The sequence below is a fragment of the Lynx rufus genome, unplaced genomic scaffold, assembly GCF_022079265.1.
Source record: "Lynx rufus isolate CCGP_SWC_20201006 ecotype Redwood Valley unplaced genomic scaffold, mLynRuf1.p SCAF_8, whole genome shotgun sequence".
In the NCBI taxonomy this organism is placed as follows: domain Eukaryota; kingdom Metazoa; phylum Chordata; class Mammalia; order Carnivora; family Felidae; genus Lynx; species Lynx rufus.
Window position 1 is genome coordinate 60,646,364 of NW_025814896.1, and position 24,642 is coordinate 60,671,005.

At 35.7% G+C, this 24,642-nt stretch overlaps 1 protein-coding gene across 11 annotated transcripts in view; it reads left to right on the forward strand.

Annotated features, from left to right (window-relative positions):
• Window positions 1-24,642, forward strand: part of REV1 (REV1 DNA directed polymerase) — a 92,410-nt gene that overhangs the window by 17,782 nt on the left and 49,986 nt on the right. For 2 of the 11 annotated variants that reach the window (XM_047069886.1, XM_047069878.1), the window contains exons 2-3: window positions 11,976-12,039; window positions 13,426-13,552. In XM_047069886.1, the coding sequence (XP_046925842.1) occupies window positions 11,986-12,039; window positions 13,426-13,552 (181 nt within the window). In that variant the 5' untranslated portion in view covers window positions 11,976-11,985. Of the gene's footprint in view, window positions 1-898; window positions 987-2,413; window positions 2,439-8,161; window positions 8,478-9,583; window positions 9,733-10,760; window positions 10,798-11,975; window positions 12,040-13,425; window positions 13,553-19,905; window positions 20,060-24,642 lie in introns of those variants that run through there. The other 9 variants (XM_047069879.1, XM_047069881.1, XM_047069884.1 and 6 more) reach the window with 9 other exon arrangements.

Below are 24,642 nucleotides of genomic sequence, written 5' to 3' on the forward strand. Positions count from 1 at the left end.
AGTTTATTTTTCCTTTTGTTGGCTTTTTTTGGTCATATTTTGCCATGTTTAATGTTATGAAGCTTTTGTTCTGTGTTTTCTTTTTGAAGTTTTATTGTTCAGGTCTTTGATCCATTTTAACTTTTTATGTGTATAGGATAAGGGTCCATCTTAATTTTGTTGCATGTGGATATCCAGTTTTCCATTTCCTTTGGCAAAAAGACTGCTTTTCCCCATTTAATGGTCATGGAGAAGTCTTCTTAAATACATGTGTCCCTGGAATACCAGTTATTACCAATTTCTTAGTTGTTAGCAGCGAATTGATAGCAGACTAAAGAAAGAGGCCTTGAAGAAGAGATGTTGAGTATTGATATGGTAGGGAGCCAAGGGTAAACTTGTTTTATTTCAGACTTGCCTAGTGATGGTCTGGGTGGCTACAGGCTGCTTTCTTTGCATTTGTGTCATATTCATGAATTAATATACTATTATAATATGCAGATTCATTCATCTGTTGCATATTGATTTGTATATTCCAATTCATTCTGCACCTATTTCTTAAATAACTATTGAATGAAGATAAACCCATACATGTACATATGACTAGAGTAATGAGACTATGTAAAAACCACTCAGAGTCAGTTTCATTACTTTATAGCCTATGTATTTTAGAGTTACAGACCTATAACCAACAGATTAACACTAATAATGAATATGTATTTGGGCAGTTCCTTGATATGTTGTGGAGATTTTGCTGGTATGTGTTTAGAACCCTGTAATGTTAATAATTCTTCATGAGATAGATGAAATACCACTTTTGCATGAAAATGATTTTTTTTGGTGACGTGGGTAGATGTCAAAGTCCCAGTAATCATAGTAAAGAAGACAGAATGAATTTTTGTTTGTTTGTTTCTTGTTTTAGCAGGATTTGAGTAGCTTCTTAAATGCATATTGGAAGTCCAGAGTGAACTGTGTGCTCCAGCAAAAGATGAAATAAAGTTAGGAGAAAGGTATGAATAAGTAATTTTGATATATTTTTTCATAAGTAGATCCTTCATGAGACTCTTCATAGGATTTTTTAATACCCCTGTTAAGAGAATGGAAGAGTCAGGAAATCTTTAGCATTGCAAGGCATTCAGGGTCCCCGAGCTCATTATAGATATAGCTGCTGTCCCATTTGCCTTAAACGTGCCTCACCTGGCTAGCTGTTAGTCTGTGTTGACACTGGGGGCTGGGCATGACTGCACTGACAGCCTCTCATTTTGTTGGTCTTTATAATTTTATTACTTGACGTCTAATAGGTGAGTTTTAGCTTTTGAATCTTTCAGGGGGTGGAACATTTCCACCCTCTTTTGTAGTCACATATGGGAACACAGAACACAGCCAGAAGTCTTCAGACTTAGTTTTTAGTTCATTAGTTTTGGTTTTCAGTCTTTTTCAGTTTGAGCTTTTTTCTTATTCAGACCTCAGATAATTTAAAACTTACAAAGCAGGGTTGCCAAAATTAAAGTGGTTTTAGAGAGTGGAACCTTACATGATTGTTGTTTTGCCCCAAACTTTTGTTTCTTCCCTACCACATTCATCCCATATATGCAGTGCATAGTTCCACAGGGATTCTACTGAGCACTTACCGGTCAAACTTTGTTTTATAGGTGAACGGATGTGAGGCTCAGTGCTCTTGGATTCATCCCAAGTCATACAGATAGGCAGTGGTGGAACTGGGATTAAAGCCTAGATCTTGTGTCACTAAATATATTGCTCTATTATGTTGTACACCGTGGATAGCACATTTAAAATAATGATATTGTGTACTTTATAATCTTCAAAGAGTTTCCATACATGTGGTCTCATTTGATTTTCACTTTGTGACTTGGTGCAGTAGATTAGTATAATAGCAGCTAATGTTTATTGAGGGCATACCCTAAATGCTAGGGATAAGGGTACTTTTGCATACATGAGTTCATTCTTTATCCATTTTTTAACTAGTTTTTAAAAACCCAGCAATTGACTTCGGCGTTGATGCTGTTGGATAAGGAGAAGTCCATAGGTTACATAGGTTATTTTAGGTTGTGTATTACAGTTTCAGAAACATTTATCACTTTCCTCAAGGTCGTGGGACTAGATTGGGAACGTAGTCGGCAAGAGTTTCATCTAGAAGGCCAATTTTTATTTATAAGTGTGACTTGATAATTGGATGACTTGTTGATAAAGGGCGTTCTCTGCAGGGTTAGTCAAGAGGACATGTTGTAAGTCAGAAGGATGCTTGGAACAGAGAAGATAAGAACAGAGCATGTGTGTTGTTTTTGAGGGTTATTTCTGTCAAGTTGTGGTGTCCTGACTTACTGTTCTCCATTCTAGGGGAAGTCCTATTTGAAGAAACAAATCAGTCATCTGGAGTGGAGAACTATTCCCCTGAATATGTCTTGAGAGGCATAAGTGCCTCTTTTTGAAGCTCTATACTGGTTAGCACAAACATAAGCCCTGACCTCATGGCATACCACTTTCCACAAATAGGTTTTTATGTTGTTTCCTGATTTCACACTACAAAAAAAGCACTGTAGTGTTTAGAACCCCCTAAATGACTTACATTTAATCCCACCTGTTGGATGGTTCTTGTTAGCATCAAAAGTGTGTATCATTTGCTAATCTGGTCTGTGTACCATTTTGGGGGGAGGGAGCATATCGTATTTCTATCTGTTAAACACAGAATCTGACTGTGATTCTTTGGAAAGATGTTTTAAAATAAGAGAAATAGGGGTGCCTGGCTGGCTCAGTCAGTAGAGCATGTGACTCTTGATCTCAGGTCATGAGTTTGAGCCCCACGTTGAGTATGGAGATTATTTAAAAATAAAAGCTTAAAAAAAAAGAATAAAAAACAAATACGATTAAATATACAAGGTACAGTTTTAAATATAGATACATTGGGGTACATTATACTAAAGACATTATTATTTCTACCTTGCTTTATCTCCTACATAGAAGTTTATTTTCTTTATTAAATAAGAACTTGTTGGCTTTCTATCATATGCAAGATTATTGATTATTTTATATACATAGTATGTTCATATTTTCATTCTGCAATGTTTTGAGTATGAGAAAGGAGAGGAGTGTGGGTCTAACTGAAGTAAGTGAAGTATGAACAATCTTTGATGCTGTGTACATATGAACAGAAGTCTGATAAGCCTACTTACTACTTCCTGTCACCTGTCTGTCATCTTCACCTGTCACCTTCCTGTCTCTTACTGACCTTACAGTTTAGGTTGTCAGGGGGCTTTGCTGCATGCCAGGTTGGTCTGTTACTGCTCTTTGCCAGCATCTTAGATGTGGGTTATGTAGTTTTCTTTGTGTCCTGGTTTTGTTTTTGTTTTTGTTTTTGTTTTTTTGTCCTCCCTACTCTTCTGCATGAAATCTTCCTCTTAAGTTCGTTTGTAGGGCTAGTTAGTATTTCCTTAATTGGTGCTCATTTCCTTTTAGATTGTAAAGTTTTAAAATTTATATAAAAATGTCTAATTTTATTTATCTCAGTACTGTTTAGTATAATATGGTGCTTTATACACAGTAATATTCCATTAGCTTTGATCTATAGGTAGTTTAATGTGGTCTCTCCTATACACATCTGAATTATTTCTTACATGCCATAATTACCTATGCTATGAGAAGTAATCTACAGCTGTCTACTGAACTATCTAGCATCTTTGTCTGACAAAAGAAGAGTTATACTACTGTTGTCTACAACAGTGACAGGGCTGATAAATTGCCACTCCCAGTATGTAGCAAACACCAGATTTAGTTAGGTTTTTACCCCAATCCACTGTCACAGGCCATCTTGGTCTATACATATTATTTAAATGAATTTGATAGGACTGGTTGCCTTAAGTCTTTTCTGAATAAGTCTAGGAGGTCTGCATAAATAAATGTAGAGCATCAAAACTGTTACACAATGTAATTTCTAAAATTGAAGTATGTTGCTGAAGTATATGGATATAATGTTAATTTTTATATTTAATTTCTGAAAATATTTCTGTGTGTCTTGTATGGAGTACAAAAGGGAACTGTGGAAGAATTTTAATCTAAAATGGAACCAGAGGATTTGAAATGGAGAATCTCAGGCACGTGCCCTCAGAGGAATGAACTTAAGAACTGAGGCACTGATTTGCTGTAAATGCCTGATTTACAGAAGATGGAGACCTCTCCTGACCAATGAATGTCTGCCAAAAATCTCTCCCCATCCTCAAGCCAGTGAACTTACTGCTTGGATTCCACCTGGGCTTCCCCCTCTTTACAATCCTTGCCCATAAATACAGCCCGCCCCAAACCCTTAACAGGCTTGCCTATACCTTGCTACCACAGGAGTTTCCCAAATTGGAATTCCTCTGCTGTTCTCAGATAAAGTCAATTTATGGTAAATCTAGTAGTCAACTACCCAAACCTCTTAAAGACCCGGCAATGTAATTGAGACCCAGAGAAATGGAGATGTACCAGAGATCAGTGAAACCAGTTAGTGGCACAGCCTGTACTAGAAACATTTCCTCTTCTACTCTTTTATTCATAATTCTTTGATCCACTGTGCTGTATATTCTACAAAAAATAACAGATTGACTATCATTACTGCACTTTTATTTAGTCAGTATTTAACATTGATTAATCCAGATATTTATTGTTTTCCTTGCTGCATTTTTCCTGTATTTTTGATCTTCCAAGCTAATATTTTCTTCTACCTGAGGGATATCTTTTAGGATTTCCTGTAGTACAAGTTTGCTGGTGGCATTAGCTTCTGTTTTTTTTTTTTTTTAATTTTTTTTTTTCAACGTTTATTTATTTTTGGGACAGAGAGAGACAGAGCATGAACGGGGGAGGCGCAGAGAGAGAGGGAGACACAGAGTCGGAAGCAGGCTCCAGGCTCTGAGCCATCAGCCCAGAGCCCGACGCGGGGCTCGAACTCACGGACCGCGAGATCGTGAGCTGGCTGAAGTCGGACGCTTAACCGACTGCGCCACCCAGGCGCCCCTAGCTTCTGTTTTTAATTTGCCCCGGATACCTTTATGTTCTCTTTCTTGACTGAATTTTTCTCTGGGTATAGAATTCTAAGTATTTTCTTTCAGTGTAGTCTTCTGGCACTATTGTTTCTGTTGAAAAGACAGCCTTTATGTAATTGGTCCTCCTTTGAATATTTTGAATGAAATCTGTTTTCTCCACCCATGGCAGCTATTTATTTGTTTCCTTGAACATAGTAAGCATAGTTAATCTTTAACTGGGTTAAAATCAGTATCTGGAAACAAACTGAGGGCTGATGGGGGGTGGAAGGGAGGGGAGGGTGGGTGATGGGTATTGAAGAGAGCATCTTTTGGGATGAGCACTGGGTGTTGTATGGAAACCAATTTGACAATAAATTTCATATATTAAAAAAAAATCAGTATCTGGAGTCTGTGTAGGTCTGTTTACTTTGTTTCTGTTGGTTCTCACTCATGTGATCTTACTACTTTGTGTGCCTGGTTATTTTTATTTGTATGCCAGACTTTATATTTTCAAAATGGTTTTCAGAAACATGTGTTTAGGATGTTGTCATTCCCTGTATAGGGTTTACATTGCTTCTGCCAGATGGTTTAGAGCATTCCAGATCATCTTTTTTTTTTTTTTAATTATCATTCCAGTGTAGTTCATGTACAATGTTATATTAGTTTCAGGTGTACAATATAGTGATTCAGGAATTCTATACATTACATGATAAGTATACTCTTTAATCCCCTTCACCTATTTCACCCATCCACCTCCCCTCTGGTTGGTAACCATCAGTTTGTTCTCAGAGTCTGTTTTTGGCTTGTCTCTTTTTGATTTGTTTCTTAAATTCCACATACGAATTGAAATCATGTGGTATTTATCTTTCTCTGACTGGCTTATTTCACTTAGCTTAATACTCTAGCTCCATTCATGTTATTGTAGGTGGCAAAATTTCGTTTTTCCTTATGGCTGAATAATATTATGTTGTGTATATATATCATTATCCATTCATCTGTTGATGGACACTTGGGCTGCTTCCATAATTTGGCTCTTCTAAGTAATGCAGTAAACATAGGGGTACATGTATCTTTTTGAATTAGTGTTTTCATATTCTTTGGGTAAATACCCACTAGTAGAATTACTGGATCATATAATTTATTGATTAAAAATCATATAATTTATTGTAAAAAATCATTTAATTTTTTTTTTTTCAACGTTTATTTATTTTTGGGACAGAGAGAGACAGAGCATGAACGGGGGAGGGGCAGAGAGAGAGGGAGACACAGAACCGGAAGCAGGCTCCAGGCTCTGAGCCATCAGCCCAGAGCCTGACGCGGGGCTCGAACTCACGGACCGCGAGATCGTGACCTGGCTGAAGTCGGACGCTTAACCGACTGCGCCACCCAGGCGCCCCAAAAATCATTTAATTTTTTAAGAAACTTCTATACTGTTTACCACAGTGGCTGCACCAGTGTGCATTCTCACCAACAGTTCACAAAGGATCCCTTTTCTCTACATCCTTGCCAATACTTGTTTTTTGTGTTTTTGATTTTAGTTATTCTGACAGGTGTGAATTGATACCTCATTGTGGTTTGGATTTACATTTCCCTAATGATGAGTGATGTTACGCATCTTCGTGTGTCTGTTGGCCATGTGTATATGTTTGTGGTTGGAGAAATGTCTGTTCATGTCTTCTGCCTGTTTCTAATTGGATAATTTGGGATTTTTTGGTATTACTAATCCTTTATCAGGTATGTCATTTGCAAATATCTTCTTCCATTCAGTAGGTTGTCTTTAGTTTTGTTGATTGTTTCCTTTGCTTTGCAGAAGCTTTTTATTTTTGTTGTAGTCCCAGTAGTTTATTTTTGCTTTTCTTTCCCTTGAGGCCGGAGACCTATCTAGAAAAATGTAGCTATGGCCATTGTTGGAAAAATTGCTGCCTGTGCTCTCTTCCAGGATTTTTATGGTTTGAGGTCACACATTTAGGTCTTTAATCCATTTTGAGTTTATTTTTGTATATGGTGTAAGAAACTGGTGCAGTTTAATTCTTCTGTATGTTGCTATTTTTCTCAACACTATTTGTTGAAAAGATTGTTTTTTCCCATTGCACATTCTTCCTTTGTCCAAGATTAATTGACCATGTAATCGTGGGTTTATTTCTGGGCTCTCTCTTCTGTTCCTTCATCTTTGTATCTGTTTTCATCCCACTACCATAGTGTTTTGATTACTACAGCTTTGTGTAGTGTATCTTGAAATCTGGAATTGTGATATCTACAGTTTTTCTTTTTCAAGATGGCTATGTCTATTCAGAGTCTTGTGGTTCCGTACAAATTTTAGGATTATTTGTTGTCCTGTGAAATACGCTGTTGGTATTTTACTAGGGATTCTATTAAATCTGTAGATTGCTTTGGGTGGTATGGAAATTTAACAATATTGGTTCTCCCTTCCATGAGCATGGAATATCTTTCCATTTTTTTGTGTCATCTTCAGTTTCTTTCATTCATGTTTTATAGTTTTCAGAGTATAGGTTTTTCACCTCCTTGGTTAAGTTTATTCCTAGGTATTTTATTTTATTTTTTTTTTTATTTTTTGGTGTTATTGTAAGTGGGATTATTTTACTAATTTCTCTCTTTCCTCCATGATTAGTATATAGAAATGCAATGTATTTCTGTATATTGATTTTGTATCCTGCAATCCTAATGTATTCATTTATCAGTTCTAGTAGTATTTTGGTGGAGTCTTTAGGGTTTTCCATATGTAATATCATGTCATTTGCAAATAATGGAAGTTTTACTTGTTCTTTACCAATTTGGATGCCTCTTATTTTTTTCTGTTACCTAACTGCTGTGGTTAGGACTTCCAGTACTATATTCAATAAAAGTGGTGGGAGTGGCATCCTTGTCTTGTTCTTGATCTTAGGGGAAAAGCTCTCAGGTTTTCACCATTGAGTATGAGGTTAACTGTGGGTTTTTCAAAAATGGCCTTTGTGTTGTATGTTCTCTCTAAGCCTACGTTGAGGATTTTTATCATGAGTGGGTGTTGTAACTGTGTCAGATGCTTTTTCTGCCTCTGTTGAAATGATCATATGATTTTTTTCCCTTTTTTTGTTAATATGATGTACTACATTGATTGATTTGTGAATATTGAACCACCCTTGCATACTTGGGATAAATCCCATTATGAATCATAGTTAATGATTTTTTTGAACATATTGTCATATTCAGCTTGCTAATATTTTGTTGAGAAGTTTTGCATCTTTGCTTATCAGAGATACTGACCTGTAGTTCCCTTTTTTTGTAGTATCTTTATCTGGTTTTGGTTACCAGGGTAATGCCTGCCTCACAGAATGAATTTGGAGGCTTTTCTTCCTCTTCTGGCTTTTGGAATAGGTATCAACTCGTCCTTAAATGTTTTCTAGAATTCACCTGTGAAGCCATCTGATCCTGGACTTCAGTTTGTTGGGAGTTTTTTGAATACGGATTCAATTCCATTGCTGGCAATAGGTCTGTTCACATTTCCTATTTCTTCCTGATTCAGTTTTGAGAAGTTACTGTTTCTAGGAATTTATCTATTTCTTCTAGGTTGTCCCATTTGTTGGCTTATAATTAATTTTTCATAATCTTCTCTAACTATCCTTTATATTTCTGTAGTGTTATTTCTCCTCTTTTCTTTCTTTAAAAATTTTTTTTAATGTTTATTTTTGAGAGAGAGTGTGAGTAGGGGAGGGGCAGAGAGAGTAGGAGACACAGAATCTGAAGCAGGCTCCAGGCTCTGAGCTGTCAGCACAAAGCCTGACACAGGGCTCAAACTGACGAACTGCGAGATGTGACCTGGGCTGAAGTCAGATGCTTAACCGACTGAGCCACCCATGCACCCCTCTCCTCTTTTATTTCTAATTTTGTTGATTTGAGTACCCCCCCCCCTTTTTAATGTTTGTTTATTTAATTTTGAGAGTGATCAGGGGAGGGTCAGAGAGAGAGAGAAAGAGATCTGAAGCAGGCCTGGAACTGTCTGCACAGAGCCTGACATGAGGCTTGAACTCACAAACTGAGATCATGACCTGAGCTGAAGTTGAATGCTTAACCAGCTGAGTCACCCAGGCACCCTCTTTTTTTTTAATGAGTCTGGGTAAACACTTGATTCCAAAGAATCAGCTCTTGGTTTCATTGATCTGTTCTGTTGTTTTTTTGGTTTCTATTTTATTTCTGCTCTAATTGTTATTTTTTCTTCTTTCTACTGGTTTTGGGTTTTTTCTTCTTTTTCTACCTCTTTTAGGTGTAAGGTTAGGTTGTTTATTTGAGTTTTTTTGCTTCTCGAGGTAGACCTGTATTGTTATAAACTTCCCTCTTAGAACTGCTTTTGGTGCATCCCGAAGATTTTGGACCATTGTGTTTTCATTTTCATGTGTCTATGTATTTTTTTATTTTTCCTCCTTGATTTCTTGGTTGACTCATTTCATTATTTAGTAGCATGTTATTTGACTTCCATGTATTTGTGTTCTTTAAGATCATCTAATTTACTTTCAGAGGTTGAAATAATCCAAGGCAGGCTACATTTTTGGCAAAATTTGGTTTGTCTACTTCCAGTTTACTTACCCCTAGGATTCTAATCCCAAGTGTGGAGATGTATATGCTTGGAGGACCCTTGAATTCCAACTGTTGTTCCCTTAGTGCTATGTTTGTTCAGAAACATTGCCCAGACTGTTATAATTGCCACATGCTTTCAGAGGAAAAAGCTGTCCCAACCTGGGGAGGACAGGTGAGCTGGCAGGGTTTCTTTGTCATCTTCTAAATCTGGGCCCAGTAATTTTTCATTATTTTGTTTTTTAAAAAATAATGTTTTGTTTAGTTTTCTTCTTTCTCACCAGGAAGATTGATCCCAATAACCTAGTTAACTGCTTGTTATGGGTTTTTCTCAAAAATAGAATTTGAATGTATAAAATGAAATGTTTCTTGTTTCTTTTTCCCTTTTTTCAGTCTATTTGAATCCTGAATCAATCAATAGGAGTTTGCTGTACTCAAATTAGTTGAAATGAAGAAATTACTAATTTCAGTCTTTTACTTTTTCAAAGCTTAAACATTTGTCTGGGATAGCTTTATTACTTTGAAATAGAAGAAGAAGCTTGAAAAAAATTTTTTTTAACTTACAACTTTATTTCATACTTTCCTACCCTCATGAAACCACTGATTAGGATTTCTCAAATTGGCCTTTTGCAGTAGTTACCCAGTAGATCGTAAATGAATAATATATTCTTTAACTTACTTTTCATTTAGTTGATTAATTGTTCCCTTTAATTTTTGTGAGCATTCCTAACATACAAGGGCCAGAACTCCCAGACTCTTTACTTATTAAGAGCAGATGTATAGATTCAAAGTTAATACGAAGTCACGAAGTTTGTGTTAACACATTTCCCCCACTCCTTTAAGATAAGGGGAGAAGTCTTGAGGGACTGGACAAAGTGTACCTTTTGAAAATAGAACTATTTAGCAGAGCAATATGGCAGTTCTAGGACTCATAATGAACACATTGGGTAGCCATGCCCCCTACCTTTGTCAAACTGAAAACAACACCAACTCTTCTCTGCCAGCATCCACATCCCCTAATCTGGATTAATTACGTTGCCTCTTGTTCACAGAGCTCTTTGCTCATGCCCCTTGTCTCTCTATAGGACTTACTTACTTATTTATTTTTTATTTATTTATTTATTTATTTACATTTATTTATTTTTGAGAAACAGAGTGAGACAAAGCGTGACGTGAACGGGGGAGGGGCAGAGAGAGAAGGAGACAGAATCTGAAGCAGGCTCCAGGCTCTTAGCAAGCGGTAAGCGCAGAGCCTGATGCGGGGCTTGAACCCACAAATTGTGAGATCATGACCTGAGCCGAAGTTGGACACTCAACCGACTGTACCACCCAGGCGCCCCCGGACTTACCTTTTTAAGAGAAGGTCTCTACATATCTTTTAGGCCCCTTTTAAAAGCTGACAGTAAACATTCATAATATAAATGTCAGCAAGGAAAAACTATACATTGCACAATATATCAAGTATAGAAATATTTGAAAGAAAATGCTTATGTGTGTGTCTAAAGTGTCATATTTTAAGGTTTCACCAGTAACAAATTCTTATAAACCATATCACAGCTAATTTGACTTGGATAATGTACAGAGCTTCTTCTGTAACATATTAATTGTTATTAACTTATGTAGTAGAAGAAAAATAACCTAAATAGAGGGCAAGTTAGTTTTGTGAAGGATAATGCAGTCGGGTCTCAAGATGTAGCCGTATAGCTAGACGAGTTTTATAAGGAGTTTCATTTAGTGCCTGCTTTGACTTCCGAACCATTTGATAACCTTGCTAGCTACTAAGGCACCTAACACTTGAGATAAGCCATTATTTGGTCATTTGGGTGGTTTAACAGCATAGTGGGTCAAGTGTAGCCTTAAGGAGAATGCCAGTTTAATAGTTTGTGATAAGTGATAATCCTTCTACATTATCTCCCTTAAGATGTGCTGTTTTAATTGACTTCTTTTAGGAGTTTTTGCATAATAGATGAATTACACTATAACTGTATTCTTAAGTGTCTAGTATGTAATAGTAAAGCCAGTTTAAGAGCCGTATTAGAGGACAATTCATGAAGGAAAATGTTTTCTTGGGTTCTGTTAATACTAATTAATGTTAACAAGCATGGCCATGTTAGTCTAATGTGGTGATGTTTTACGCAAGTGTGTATTAGGTTTGGTGCATAGGAATGCATAAATGTTTTTGCTATAAAAAATTTATAATAGTTATAATTGAAACATGATATTTCTCTATAGAAGGGTGTTTTAGGTACAAATCTCACTTGTGAAGCAGGAGAATGTTATGCTTTGGGAAAAGTTTTAACTTTCACAAATTGAATATTTGAGTTTATTTTAAATTGTCATTTTTCTTGACTTGAAATAAAATGTCAATTAGTATTACGTTATAAAATTGACAGTTTTTTTTTTCCCCCCTTAATACAGACGCTCCACCATGAGACGAGGTGGAGGGAGGAGGCGAGCTGAAAATGATGGCTGGGAAAAATGGGTGTGTTTTAAAAGAATAAAAATAATTATATTTAATTGTCTAGGTATTTTTTGTTCTTGTAGGTTGGAGTGTGGTTTAAGTCATTTTTTAAAATTGTAAATCACTCTAGATACCACCTCTTCTGAGTTTTCACAATGTATTGAAAGCTTGTTTAAACTTTTTAACACACGAACTTTTTTTATCTTGAGGAAATAAATGTTCTGGTGTACAAATATTTATTTGTGATAATTTTATTGCAGCATTGCTAGTAATACTGAAAAACAGGAAAATACCAGATATACTGTAGTAGACGATTGGTCAAGTTAATTATCACTATGCAGTAGAACACTGTTCAGCCATTATTTAGCTTTTTATTTCTTAACTCGAGATGGCCTTGACTAAAATCGTGTTTTATAAAGGATTATTCTCTGTGATCCTATTTATGTAAAATGTGCATATTCTGAGACATAGTAATAAATTTAAAAATAGATCCCAGAATGTTAACAGTGAATGGGATTATACCTAATTTACATTTTCTTTATATTTTCTGAAAATAAAATTTTTTTTCCACAATGAGCATGTAATATCTGAATAATCAAAACCAGCAAAATAATTTCCATTTTGGAGGAAATAAGTACTACTTTCAAGATTTCTATGACTGTATTTTAAAGATTTAATGGACAGTTCTTTATCAGTAAAGTAAAATCAAAAAACAATCGATAATTCACATAATTAAGCTTAATTATCACATAATTAAGTTTAATGTTCAGGAAAAGTGTAGCTAAGTTCATAGATTTGTATAGGTCTTTAGCAAAAATAATGTTTTTATGTTCTTTCCGAGGTTGATGTTCTCTAATGAAAATTATTACTGCTGTCAAGTAGATTGATTAGATCAGAATTTGGCCACTGAATCATTTATTGTATTATCTACATGTATGGAGAGCTGTACTCGTTTGTTGAACTGTTTCATTTTGCTTTAAATTACTAATTCTAAGTTTCCTGTATTCAGAAGATAGTGGAAACCAATTGAAAATACACTCTTACTGACCACTTGTCAAATTTTTAATTGGTTTAAACTTCTGTGTAACCTCTGCTTGATTTTGTAGATAAGAACAATATTTTGTAGCATTAAATTCATTATTCTTGTCTTACCTTTTCCCACTTTTAAAGTAACTGTTATAAGAATGTGATAAAATAATTAAGAATTGAGTTGATAGAAAAACCTGTTTTATTGCCTTGCCTTATGGTGAATATTTATAATTATATCCTATGTCATTATACCTTGGTCACTAGCATAGAATAAGGTCCTTTTCTTTTTAATGTAAATTTCTGTTAAAATTGGGGGGGGGGTAGAAAATACAACCTTTGTAATTGGTTTACTTTTTTTTTTTTTTTTTTTAATTCCAGGGTGGGTATATGGCTGCCAAGGTCCAGAAATTGGAGGAACAGTTTCGGTCAGATGCTGCTCTACAAAAGGATGGAACTTCATCTACGATTTTTAGTGGAGTTGCCATTTATGTTAATGGATATACAGGTTGAGTACTTTTTACTTTTTAGGTATCCTGTTTTGGCATGTACTTTCATTAAGATTGAGTGTGATTTGCTTTAAATTCTGTTTTTAGTTATCTTGTATATAAAAATGATAAAATCCTCTGCTTATTGTCTTGGACATTTCCTTTTCATCCCACCTATACCTGCCATTGTGTTTTTTATTTTAATTTTTATCAAGTTTGAAAAAGCCAAATGAGGTTAAAAATAGTCTTCTTTCTTAACCACCTGATTGGAAGCTCATCACACATGTGTGGGACATGTACACTGTGAGCTTCAGTATAGTGGCATCTGGTAGGGCCATTTCATCGGTGGATTTGCATAGATCCTTTTGAGCTGATGGGGGAGGAGGGTGTAGTGTGTGTGTTAGATTTCCCAGAATTTTGCTTAGAGAAGGGTATATAAACCTAGCTTGGAGAAGAAAGAGGCCACAGTTCTCACAATTTAGAAAACAGAATTTCATTTAATCTTGTTCTTTTTTTTTCATCCCCTATATCCACTTCTCCCCTCCTGTATTCCTTTTGTTATTGAGTCTACTCCCTGGAAGGGACAGGATAGTTTTTTCTTTTTGGGTGGGAGAGGACATCTGGAATTCTAATTTGTCTCTTAAAATTTAAACCATAAACTTCTTGTTTCAGAACCTATCCACATGACCACTTTTGGAGATACCCAGTGCCTCTTTTTCATGAGTTTCTCTTGCTTTCACTGGCACCAAACAGACTCTTGTGTGCTTCCACATAGCCAGCTTAGGTTTTTCTCTTTCTCTGGTCTGTAAAGTCAGTTATCACTTGTCTGTTGGCTGTCAGCTTTTATTACTAAAGTTTTCATCTCTTGAGAATTCCTCTCTTAAGATCACTTTATTTTTTTTTTTTTAAGTGAATGGCTATAAATATTTGTGTCATTCTGTTATATATGTCTCTCTCTTTGCTTCTCAGCGGGGTGTTACTTATCTTTAAGGTCTCTTTATAAGTCACTTCCTCTAACTTGTCTGATTGTCTTCCTACTGGGATAGGTGACTTCTACTCCTTTGGGGCTATGGCTTGTTAGCATTTATTGGATCTTTCTTTAGTTGTCTGTTTACTGGATAAGAGCGAGAGAAACACTTTCACCATTTTCATTACTGTTGTATCCTGGTGTCTCTGGGCATTAACCACTCGGGAAATATTTATTGAATTAAAATTAAGTTTTAATTAACTGAAAACGTTTTCCTGGTTGAGTTTTATCAGGCATCTTTAGTCTAAGAATGTTACCTCACAATGAATGCTGGTGCAGCTCTGGGAAAGTTCACAACATGTAACTTTTCTGCTTAAGTATCCTGGAACATTCAGGTTCCACTGACTTTCCTGAGATGCATTATAAAGATTAAAAATGTTTTTTAAAAAAAGAAGAAACATCGCTTGTTACATTAGCCAGTTACAGAAGTCCCCAGTTTACAAGGGTACCCTTATTCATTATTAAGAAAGAGATCCTTTGTGTGAGGGAGAAAATAAAAGCTATAGTAATCACTCCCATGGTTGAGAATCGGGAATTCTGATTCTATTTTTGTTACCAATTTTTGTGTGACCATAAGACATTTTCTCTTTGGACTCATTTTATTTGGACCCAGTTTTATCCCTATCCTTTTCATTATTTTTCCCTATCCTTTTCTTTAGGATAGGGATAATAATTTTTACTGTTGTTTGGATAACATTATTATAATTCTACAAGTAAAATTCCATTATGTTGAATTTCATAGGGACTTGCAGGTTGTGATGATACAGTTTTTTTAGAAATATTTTCAGTTTTAGTGAATACTCTGTAGATAAAAGAATCAACAGCCTCTGTGTAATGAATTAGCAGTATAGTCAATTAGTGCTTTAGCTGCAGTAAGAGAAGTAGGAAATGCTGTATTGTTGATTCTTAATCATGCTCCCCATAGACTAACATTCCAGGTTTTCTTTTTCTTTAATGTTTATTTGAGAGAGAGATAGAGAGCAAGCAGGGGAGGGGCAGAGAGAGGGAGAAAGAGAGAGAGAGATGCAGAGAATTCTTAAGCAGGCTCTGCATTGCCCGTGCAGAGCCCGACATGAGGCTCAAACTCACGAACCATGAGATCACGACCTGAGCTGAAACCAAGAGTCGGACGCTTGAGCCACGCAGGCACCCAACATTCCAAGTTTTCCTGACTCCTTTAAAGCTCCCAGGTGTTCCACCTGAACTTCTCTCTGTTGACTCCCATCCTTTGCAAACCAATTACTGTTGAATTTGAGATTAAAGAAAAGATTCTACATCTTTTGGCTATTGTGCTTCTGTCAACCCATTCTCTTTTTTTCCCAAAAAAGGATGCTTTCCCTGCCAAGGTTAACTTCTTCACCTTCCATCCTGTTTTTGTTTTTGTTTTTATTTTTGTTTTTTTAATTAAAAATTTTTTTGAGGTAATTGTAAATTTACATGCCATTATAAGAAATACTACAGAGATACTATGAACCATTTGCCCAGTTTATCTCAATGGTAATATCTTGTAAACCATAGTACAATATCAACCAGGAAATTGCCATTGATACATTCAAGATAGAGAATGTTTCCACACGACAAAGATTCTTCATGCTGCCCTTTTTTAGACAAAAGGCTCTCAGCCTCGTTTTAGTCCTTTTAACTACTAACCTAGTCTCCATTTCTATACTTTTTTCATTTCAAGAATGTTACATAAAAGAACATACTGTATACAACCTTTTAGTATTAGCTTTTAAAATTAAGATAATATTCTAGTGATTCATATACATTGTATATATCAGTAGTTTTTTCCCTTTTATTGTTGAGTTGTATTCCATTATATGGGTGTTCTACAGTTTGTTGAACATTTACCTGTTTAAGAACATCTGGATTATTGGGGCGCCTGGGTGGCTCATTCAGTTAGGTGTCTCATTTCAGCTAAAGTCATGAGCTCTCTGCTCTTGAGTTTAAACCAGGCATCGGGCTCTGTGCTGAAAGCTCAGAGGCTGGGACCTACTTCAGATTCTGTGTCTCCCTCTCTGCCCCTCCCCTGCTCAGGCTCTGTCTGTCTCTTCCTCTCTCTCTCTTTCTCAAAAATAAACATTAAAAATAATTTAACATCTGGATTATTTTCTGGTTTTGGCTCTGAACATATGTGTACAGATTTTGTGTGAACATAAGAGAGCTGTTGCTAAGTCATACATACAGTAGTTGCCTGTTTAGTTTTTTAAAGAAATTGCCAAATGGTTTCTCAGTGGCTGTGCTATTTTATTTTATATTCCCACTAGCAATTTATGAGTGACCCATTTCTCTGCATTCTTGTTAGCATTTAGTGTTTTTTAAGCATTTTAATAGGTGTGTCCTGCTATCTCATTGTGGTTTTTATTTGTGTTGCAATTGCTCTGCATCCTCACCAGCATTTCATAAAGACAATTTGGTTTTTTGTTTTTGTTTTTTAAATTAATTTACGCATTCTAATATGTGTAGTGGTGTCTCATTGTGCTTTTAATTTGTATTTGCCTGATGACTGATCGTGAACATCTTTTGATGCGTCTGTTTGCCATCTGTATGTCCTTGACAGTGAAACTCTGTACACATCTTTGTCCATTTTCTAATTTGTTTTATATTCTCTTCAGTTTTGAGAGTTCTTTATATATTCCATATACTACTCCTTTGTCAGATGTGTGGTTTGCAGATATTTCTCTTAGTCTGTAGCTTGTCTTTCATCCTTTTCACATGGTCTTTTGCAGAGCAAAGTTTTTAATTTTCATAAGGTTGAGTTTATGGATCTTTACGTTTATGGATTGTGTTTTCAATTCAAAAGTCTTTGCTTAATACTAGATCCCAAAGATTTTCACCTGTTTTCTTCTAAAAATTTTCATAGTTTTATGTTTTAAGTTCATGATTCATTTTGAGTTAATTTTTACTTATTTTTTTGGTGGCCTATGGGTATCCCATTGCTCTAGTTCTGCTTGTTGAAATATTATCTTTCCTCCATTAGATTACTTTCACACTTTTATCAAAAATTAGTTGGACGTCTCTGGGTCTGTTTCTGGATTCTCTGTTTTATTATATTGATGCATGTCTCTCTTCACTGGTACCACCTGGTTTTTGATTATCTGTATTGTAAGCCTTAACATGAGGTAGAATGATACTTCCATTTTCTTCTTTGCTAAGATTGTTTTAGTTATTCTTAGGGCCTATGCCTTTCCATATAAATTTTAGAATAAGGTTGTCTTTGTTTATAAAATAAATACCTTGTTGTGATTGTGATAGGAATTACATTAAGCCTGGAGATCAGTTTAAGGAGAATTGACATCTTTACTCTGTTGAGTTTTCTAGTCTGTGGACCTTCCATCCCATTTTATTCCACCTTAATTGATTGAACAAATGTATTTTCTATGCTGCTTGTGTGTTAGTAACTAGGTTTGAACAGAGATGGTGGTTGATGAATAATGTGGGTTTTGTGGTGATAATAATCTCTGAGAGATACAGAGGAAGGTGGATGGCAACACAGAAGAGAAGTTAGTTACTGCCTTTGAGAGTTAGTGAATCCTTCATAAAGGGATTGACTTTTTAAGCTCAGTCTGGATAAAGAGGCATTTTCTAAATGAGGAAGGGTAAAGGCATTCTTGTCATGATCGTAATGTACATTTTCACCTTTATATTCTCTAATTTTGGTCATTGGGCTTATTCTGATGTTTTAGGTTTTTTCTTTATACTTTTGTTTCTGCGCTTTCATTTGTGCTTTTGCCTCTTGTGAAACGCTGCTTTCCTCACTACTGTGAACTGGAATTATACTCATCCATTAAGACTCAGATTAAATTAGATTTTGCCTCCTTTCCTAAGCCAGTCCATAGTATTTAAATTTCATAGCAGCACTACTAGAAACATTTATTTTGATACCTGAGTCTTATATTGTCAGGTCTTACTTTATGTTTTAAGTTTTTTTGGAGTCAGAAAGCCCATTTTATGTAGTAGCCCCTAGACAAACATGAGGGCTACAGAGGTAGCACTGTAGGGCCTTAAATTTGCTATTCCATCTGATGTCCCCAGGTCTTCATCATTCACATCTCTGATCAAATGTCATCTCCTTTGAGACTTTTCCTGACCACACTTCTCCAAGATAGGTGTACCTTACCCTTCAATTGCTTTCGTGACCCCTTGTCCAGCTGTATTTCTCTTTATAGAATTTATTTGTACCTGAACTGGTATCATTTATTTGACTTGTTTTCTGTCTGCCCAGTGAAATAGAAGTACTACCATGGAGCACAGAGATGAGTTTTTTATTGATCATTGCTATAGCCCAGTGGCCTAGAGCCGTTCCTGGTACATTGTAAGATGGCTAATAAATATTAGTTGAGTAAATGAGTGAATAACAGGGTTTTGTATTTGTACATCATACTGTTAAAATCTTTTCATTCATATGTTAATTCAACTCCGTCTTCTTGAATTTATAGCTTTTAATTAAGAAATAGGCTACATTGTAGGCTTTTACTGAATTGTAATCTCTGGGAGATAGGCCCTGAGCATGCTTATTTTGGTGAAAGCTCCCAGAGTGAGCTAGTACCAAATCTTGTGAACTGTAATTGCTATCTTCTGTTGAGTGGGATCAGGATAGTTAATATGGCAAGAGATGTTCTGGTTATTTTGTACTTTTTTCAATATGTAGATAAAAGACCAGGTCCAACAGCTTTGGCACTGCTGAGATTTGTGAAAAAATAGGTGGGCAGGCAAACATGTTGGCATGCATTGCAAAATGAACAAGGGAATATGCAAGTATGACAGGCTATCATTTCAAGTGATAAGGATTTGTTTGAAAACTTTAATGACCTTAACCTTACTTTGGTGTTTTCTGAACCTTGTGATGTCTTAGGAAAAGAGCCCCATTTAGTGGTGAAAAATCTAATTTTTATTAAGAAATGTGTGCTTTCCAGAAATTATTTTTTTGTAAATACATATCTTTCATTTTCTGTGAGACTCTGATCTTATAAATCAGAGATACAGGAATTTAACCTCTAACATGGGAGAGACTTACTGTATTATTTTATGCCACCCACTGTTATTTTTGTCCAGTGTCTAATAGGTGTTTGCACTTAATAGTTACGACTCTCTAGGCTTTTGAATCTTTTCTTCAATTTTTGTTTGGTTAAGTGTATGTGGCTTATAGTTGAATGTGGTAACTCTAAGGTAGTTAGGTAGGAAAGGAGTCAGGAGAGTAAGCATAGCTGCTGGAGGAAGAGTAACAGTTGGGAGTCAGAAGACAAAAAGGGTCTGCACAATAGCTAAGTGATTATGGACAAGTCACCTAATTTTTTTCTATTTCCTTATCAGTAACCGTGCTAAATTATCTTTTCTAATTTATAGGATTGTGAGACTCAAATGAAATAATGAAATAATGAAGGATATTACTACTGTAGGACCAAAGGAGGTGTAAGCAGCCATTTGGTTTACTTCTTTCTACCATGTATGTAGCACAACCAACATTAAATCAAGCTCTTTGGATATACAGAATGAAATGGTGCGCATGATGAATATTTTCTCATTAGAGATGTATCAAGGAAAGCTTTTGTGCAAGATAATAAATTTTTTTTGAAATTTATTTATTTTGAGAGAGAGGGAACACGAGCAGGGGAGGGTAGAGAGAGAGAATTCGAAGCAGGCTCTGCACTGTCAGTGCAGAGCCTGACACAAGGCTCAAACCCATGAACCGTGAGATCATGGCCTGTGTGAGCCGAAACCAAGAGTCAGATGCTTAATGGACTGAGCCACCCAGCCGTCCCTAAAGTTTGTTTTTAGAATTTATTTTAACCAGATAACCAAAACTGTTCTAAACTGAGCCTAGAGACATGAGAGTGGTCTTCATGTGTTTCTTTTTGCATTCTGTAGTGGTTATTTGCTGTGGTGGGATTTCACTTGCAGAACGTCAGGCCTAAGTTGTGGTCCTGTGATAGATGCCTTCTACTTTTACTGTGTGTAATTGTCTCTTACTAGGGTTGTCTTTAGTTCTGAACTTCAGTTGCATTCAAAACATTCTTATAGAATGTTCTGTAAAATTACAGGAGTATTGTGGAATATAATTTTAAACTTTGAGAAGATACTTTAGGATCCTAGAGTGCCTTCATTGTCATTAAGAACACCCATTATTATTTTACATAAGAAGTTCTGGTGAATAGTTTGGGTTTTTAGAATGCCAGAAATCCTTTTGTTGCAATAGCAATACTTCTTCAAACCCTTTTGTCCTTGTTATTAGTACTGTTAGCTATTAGCCAACCTGCTACAGCAAATTATCTGACTTATGTTTTGTTTCCCCCACAATAGTGTACCTTAAGGCAATGATGAAGAACAGTGAGGAGAGAACTAGCTCTGACATGTCAAAACCTATTATGGAAGGCTATAAGCATTTAAAACTTGACGTAACTGGTGTAAGAATAGGCAGATGCATGGTTTAGAATTGCTCTGAAATAAATTCTCTGTATATAAATTTGGTATGTAAATTAGATATCATTTGTATATATATATGTACTTACTATAAATTACTGCGTTAATATTTATAAATCACTTAGAACAGCCTAGCACTTAAGCACTGCTTTAAATATTCTAAGTTGTAAAGAACCACAGATAAGTGGGGGAGAGGGTAGGATTATTCAGTATAATTTGTTGCAACAAATTGGATGACTGGAAAAAAGCTTATCCATCAAAATCATAAGAAATTAAACACTCAGATCCCAATAGATTAAAGGGCAGATTTCAGAAACCATTTATTTCAGGAAATAGACCTGAGTCACAAACATGTAAATATGTTCACCTTCACTATTAGAGAAATGTATAAGGAAGCAGGATAAATTTTGTGCAAAATTTATTTAATTTCAAAAAATTATTATGTGAATATACCTAATACATAAACAGATGGATGAGAATAGCCAACCCTTTCATTGATGGAGCAAGAGTGTAAGGTGGTATACTGGCTTTGGAAAATGGCATTATGAAATACATGAGGAGACTTTAATATGCTTATAATGTTTGGCTCAATAATTCTTCTGAGAGTATATTCTAAGGCCATAAGCCTAACTGGCCTTCCATTATAAGTTAATATTAAAGATAATCTTAATCATGTTGTTTTGTTTGAAAGCAAAGCACTGTATAAGAATAGAAACTTAGGTATAAATTATACCATCTATAAGGTGACCTAAAACTGAACCTGGGTGGTTCAGTTGGTTAAGCAGTTGACTCTTCATTTCGTCTCAGGTCATGACCTCACGGTTTTGTGAGATCAAGCCCCATGTGCTCTGCACTGATAGCAGAGCCTGCTTGGGATTCTCTCTTTCCTGGCTCTCTGCCTCTCCCCCTGTGCGCACACTCGATCGCACGCGCTCTCTCTCAAAATAAATTAAACATTAAATAACAATTCAGAAGATAACAATGGATAATTTATAATAATATAGGAAAATTTTTGGTAAATGTGAAAGGGTAGAATGTAAAATGAAAAGTAGGGGACAATCAAACAGAAAAGTACAGGAAAAAACATGATAGAAGCAAATACATTACAGTGGTTTTTTGGGGGCATAGAACTATGTATGAGTGATGTATTTTCTTCTATTTTCAGATATTTTATTCTAGGCATGTTTTATAGTAGAGAGTAATCTTTAAGTAATTCTGAGTTTTAATATTTATCTTAGGAAATATGAAATTACTAAGTTGTTTGCTTAGTAATTTTTGCTAAATTTTTTTGTTTGTTTTGCTTTTTTGTTTGTTTTTAGGCTGAACATCAGTATAGATCTACTGGTATAGGTTGTAGAAGTAGGGAAGACAAATTACTTACATAAATATTTCCAAATACACTCTGTGGCGGATTGTATTTTTGTTCACCAAAATCTGCTTCCCCTCCCTGGGGAAGGATTTTACTTCCTTACTTATTGAGGTCAGATTTGGCCATGTTCACAAAATGTAAGTGAAATGGTATATATCATTTTGGGGATAAAGCTTTAAAAGTCAGTTCGTGCTTCATTATACCCTCTTTTTCTTTTGCCACAATGACTGGCAGTGTTCTAGATTGAGGTTGCTCCATCGGTCTGGATGTCAATAAAGATAACATGGAGCCACAGCTCCATGGACATGATGGCAGAGGATGGAAATGTTTCATGGGTGAAAAATAAACCTTTGTTTTAAGTCACTGCAATTTTGGGGTCATATGTTACTGCAGCATAACCTACCCTATCCTCTCTGAGTAGTATCTGAAATAGTGGATAATGGAAATATTTAGAACAAATACTGTACTTTGTTTTTGTTTTCATGAAGTAGTAGTCTTTGGCTGTATTTTAGATCAAGGGTTAGCAAACTTTTTCTGTGAAGGACCAGAGCTTTGTGGGCCATGTACTCTTTGTTGCATCTGTTCAGCTCTGCTATTATAGCCCTCAGAGCAGCCATGGACAGTATGTAAATGAATGAGAGTAGTATTCCATAAAACTTTATTTACAAAAACAGGTGGGCCAGATTTGGCCCAAGGGCTTAGTTTGCTGACCCTTGTTTTAGATCACAGACTCAGAATCTTGGGATTAGGAGGGAATTTAAGTCTTCAAGTTAATCATTTTCTGTGTGTGAATTACGTCTTCAGTATTGCTGAGTTAGAGACATGCCACCACTCAGCCTCTTGCAGTGACTCCAGTGATGGTATACTGTCTTGGGGTGCAAGCCAGTTCATTTTGGAGCAGGTATGATCGTTTTAGTGAGTTAAAATGTGCATGCATTCCTATAGCTTCCATCCAGTGGTCCTAGTTCTTTCTCGAAGACTCACAGAGCATAAATTCAAACCCTGCCATGTCCTCTCAGTGTGGTCTTTAAGCTAATTCATCCTATAGCTCTCAAACTAGATTATTCCTAGTTCTTTGAAAAGTGTGCTTTCAACTCTATGGCCACAGCTCTCCCCCATTCCTTAACAGCTTTGCTCACCAATTTTCCTCAGCTTATCTGAATGTAAAATCCTATGTAGTTTTCTGGGTTCAACTCAGTCAAATGTTTGTCAGCTCTCTGTTCCCACAGAAATTTTTATCTGATAGAGTATCTTGTGTTAAAAAAAAAAAAAGCATTTGTGAAATCCTTACTAAATTCTAAGTGAGATGCTTGAAATGAGGGGGCATATGGGTGGCTAGGTCGGTTAAGCATCCGACTTCAGCTGAGGTCATGATCTTGTAGTTCGTGGGTTCGAGCCCTGTGTTGGGCTCTGTGTGGACTGTTTTCCTTTCTCTCTGCCTCTCTTCCACTTGCATTCTGTCTCTTTCTCTCTCTCACCTTCAAAAATAAACATTAAAAAAAAGAACAGAAGAAAATATGGGTACTGAGGATACTATCACTCATTAAATAAGGTTCCTGTCTCCAGATATAATAAGTGCTGTTGCATGCCTGATTAAAACTGCTAGTTGTTTTAAATAGGTTATTAACTTCAGTTCCAAAACACTTGAAAGGTTTTACAGTCTTAAAATTGTATGTATTTTTAAGTACACTAAAAACACAAAACAAATATTCAAATATACTACTTACTAGAAATGTTTTGTACCTTTTGTTGTTAGGTTATGTACTTTTTACATAGACCTTGGAATATAACTTCTTTTAAATAGTTGAAAATATTAATAGTTCTAATGTGTGTGAATCAGGATTTTCTCACTACTATGCTGGAATGCAAAATAGTAAGTATATGTAAGTGTATGTAAGTATACTATGCTGGAATACACAAAGTAGTAAGTATAAGTAAGTATATAGATTGAACTTTAAAAATAAAGTCTTATGTTACTCTTACTTGTTTGGTATTTGGGTTTTGTTTTTTTTTTTTGTTTTTTTGTAAGGGTTCGTTTGAAATAGGGTTTTGCTCTTTAAAAAATTGGGGGGCATCTGGGTTTTTTCAGTTAAGCATCTGACTCTTGGTTTCAGTTCAGGTCATGATCTCACAGTTTGTGAGATCAAGGCCCTCATGGGGCTCTGCACTGTCACATGGATTCTCTCTTCCTCCCTCCTTTGCTTTCTCTCTTGTTTGCTGGAGATAATGGTTAGTACATACAGTTATACAATAGCTTTGTAAGGAATCAAATGTCAACTAGTCTAGCCTCTCAT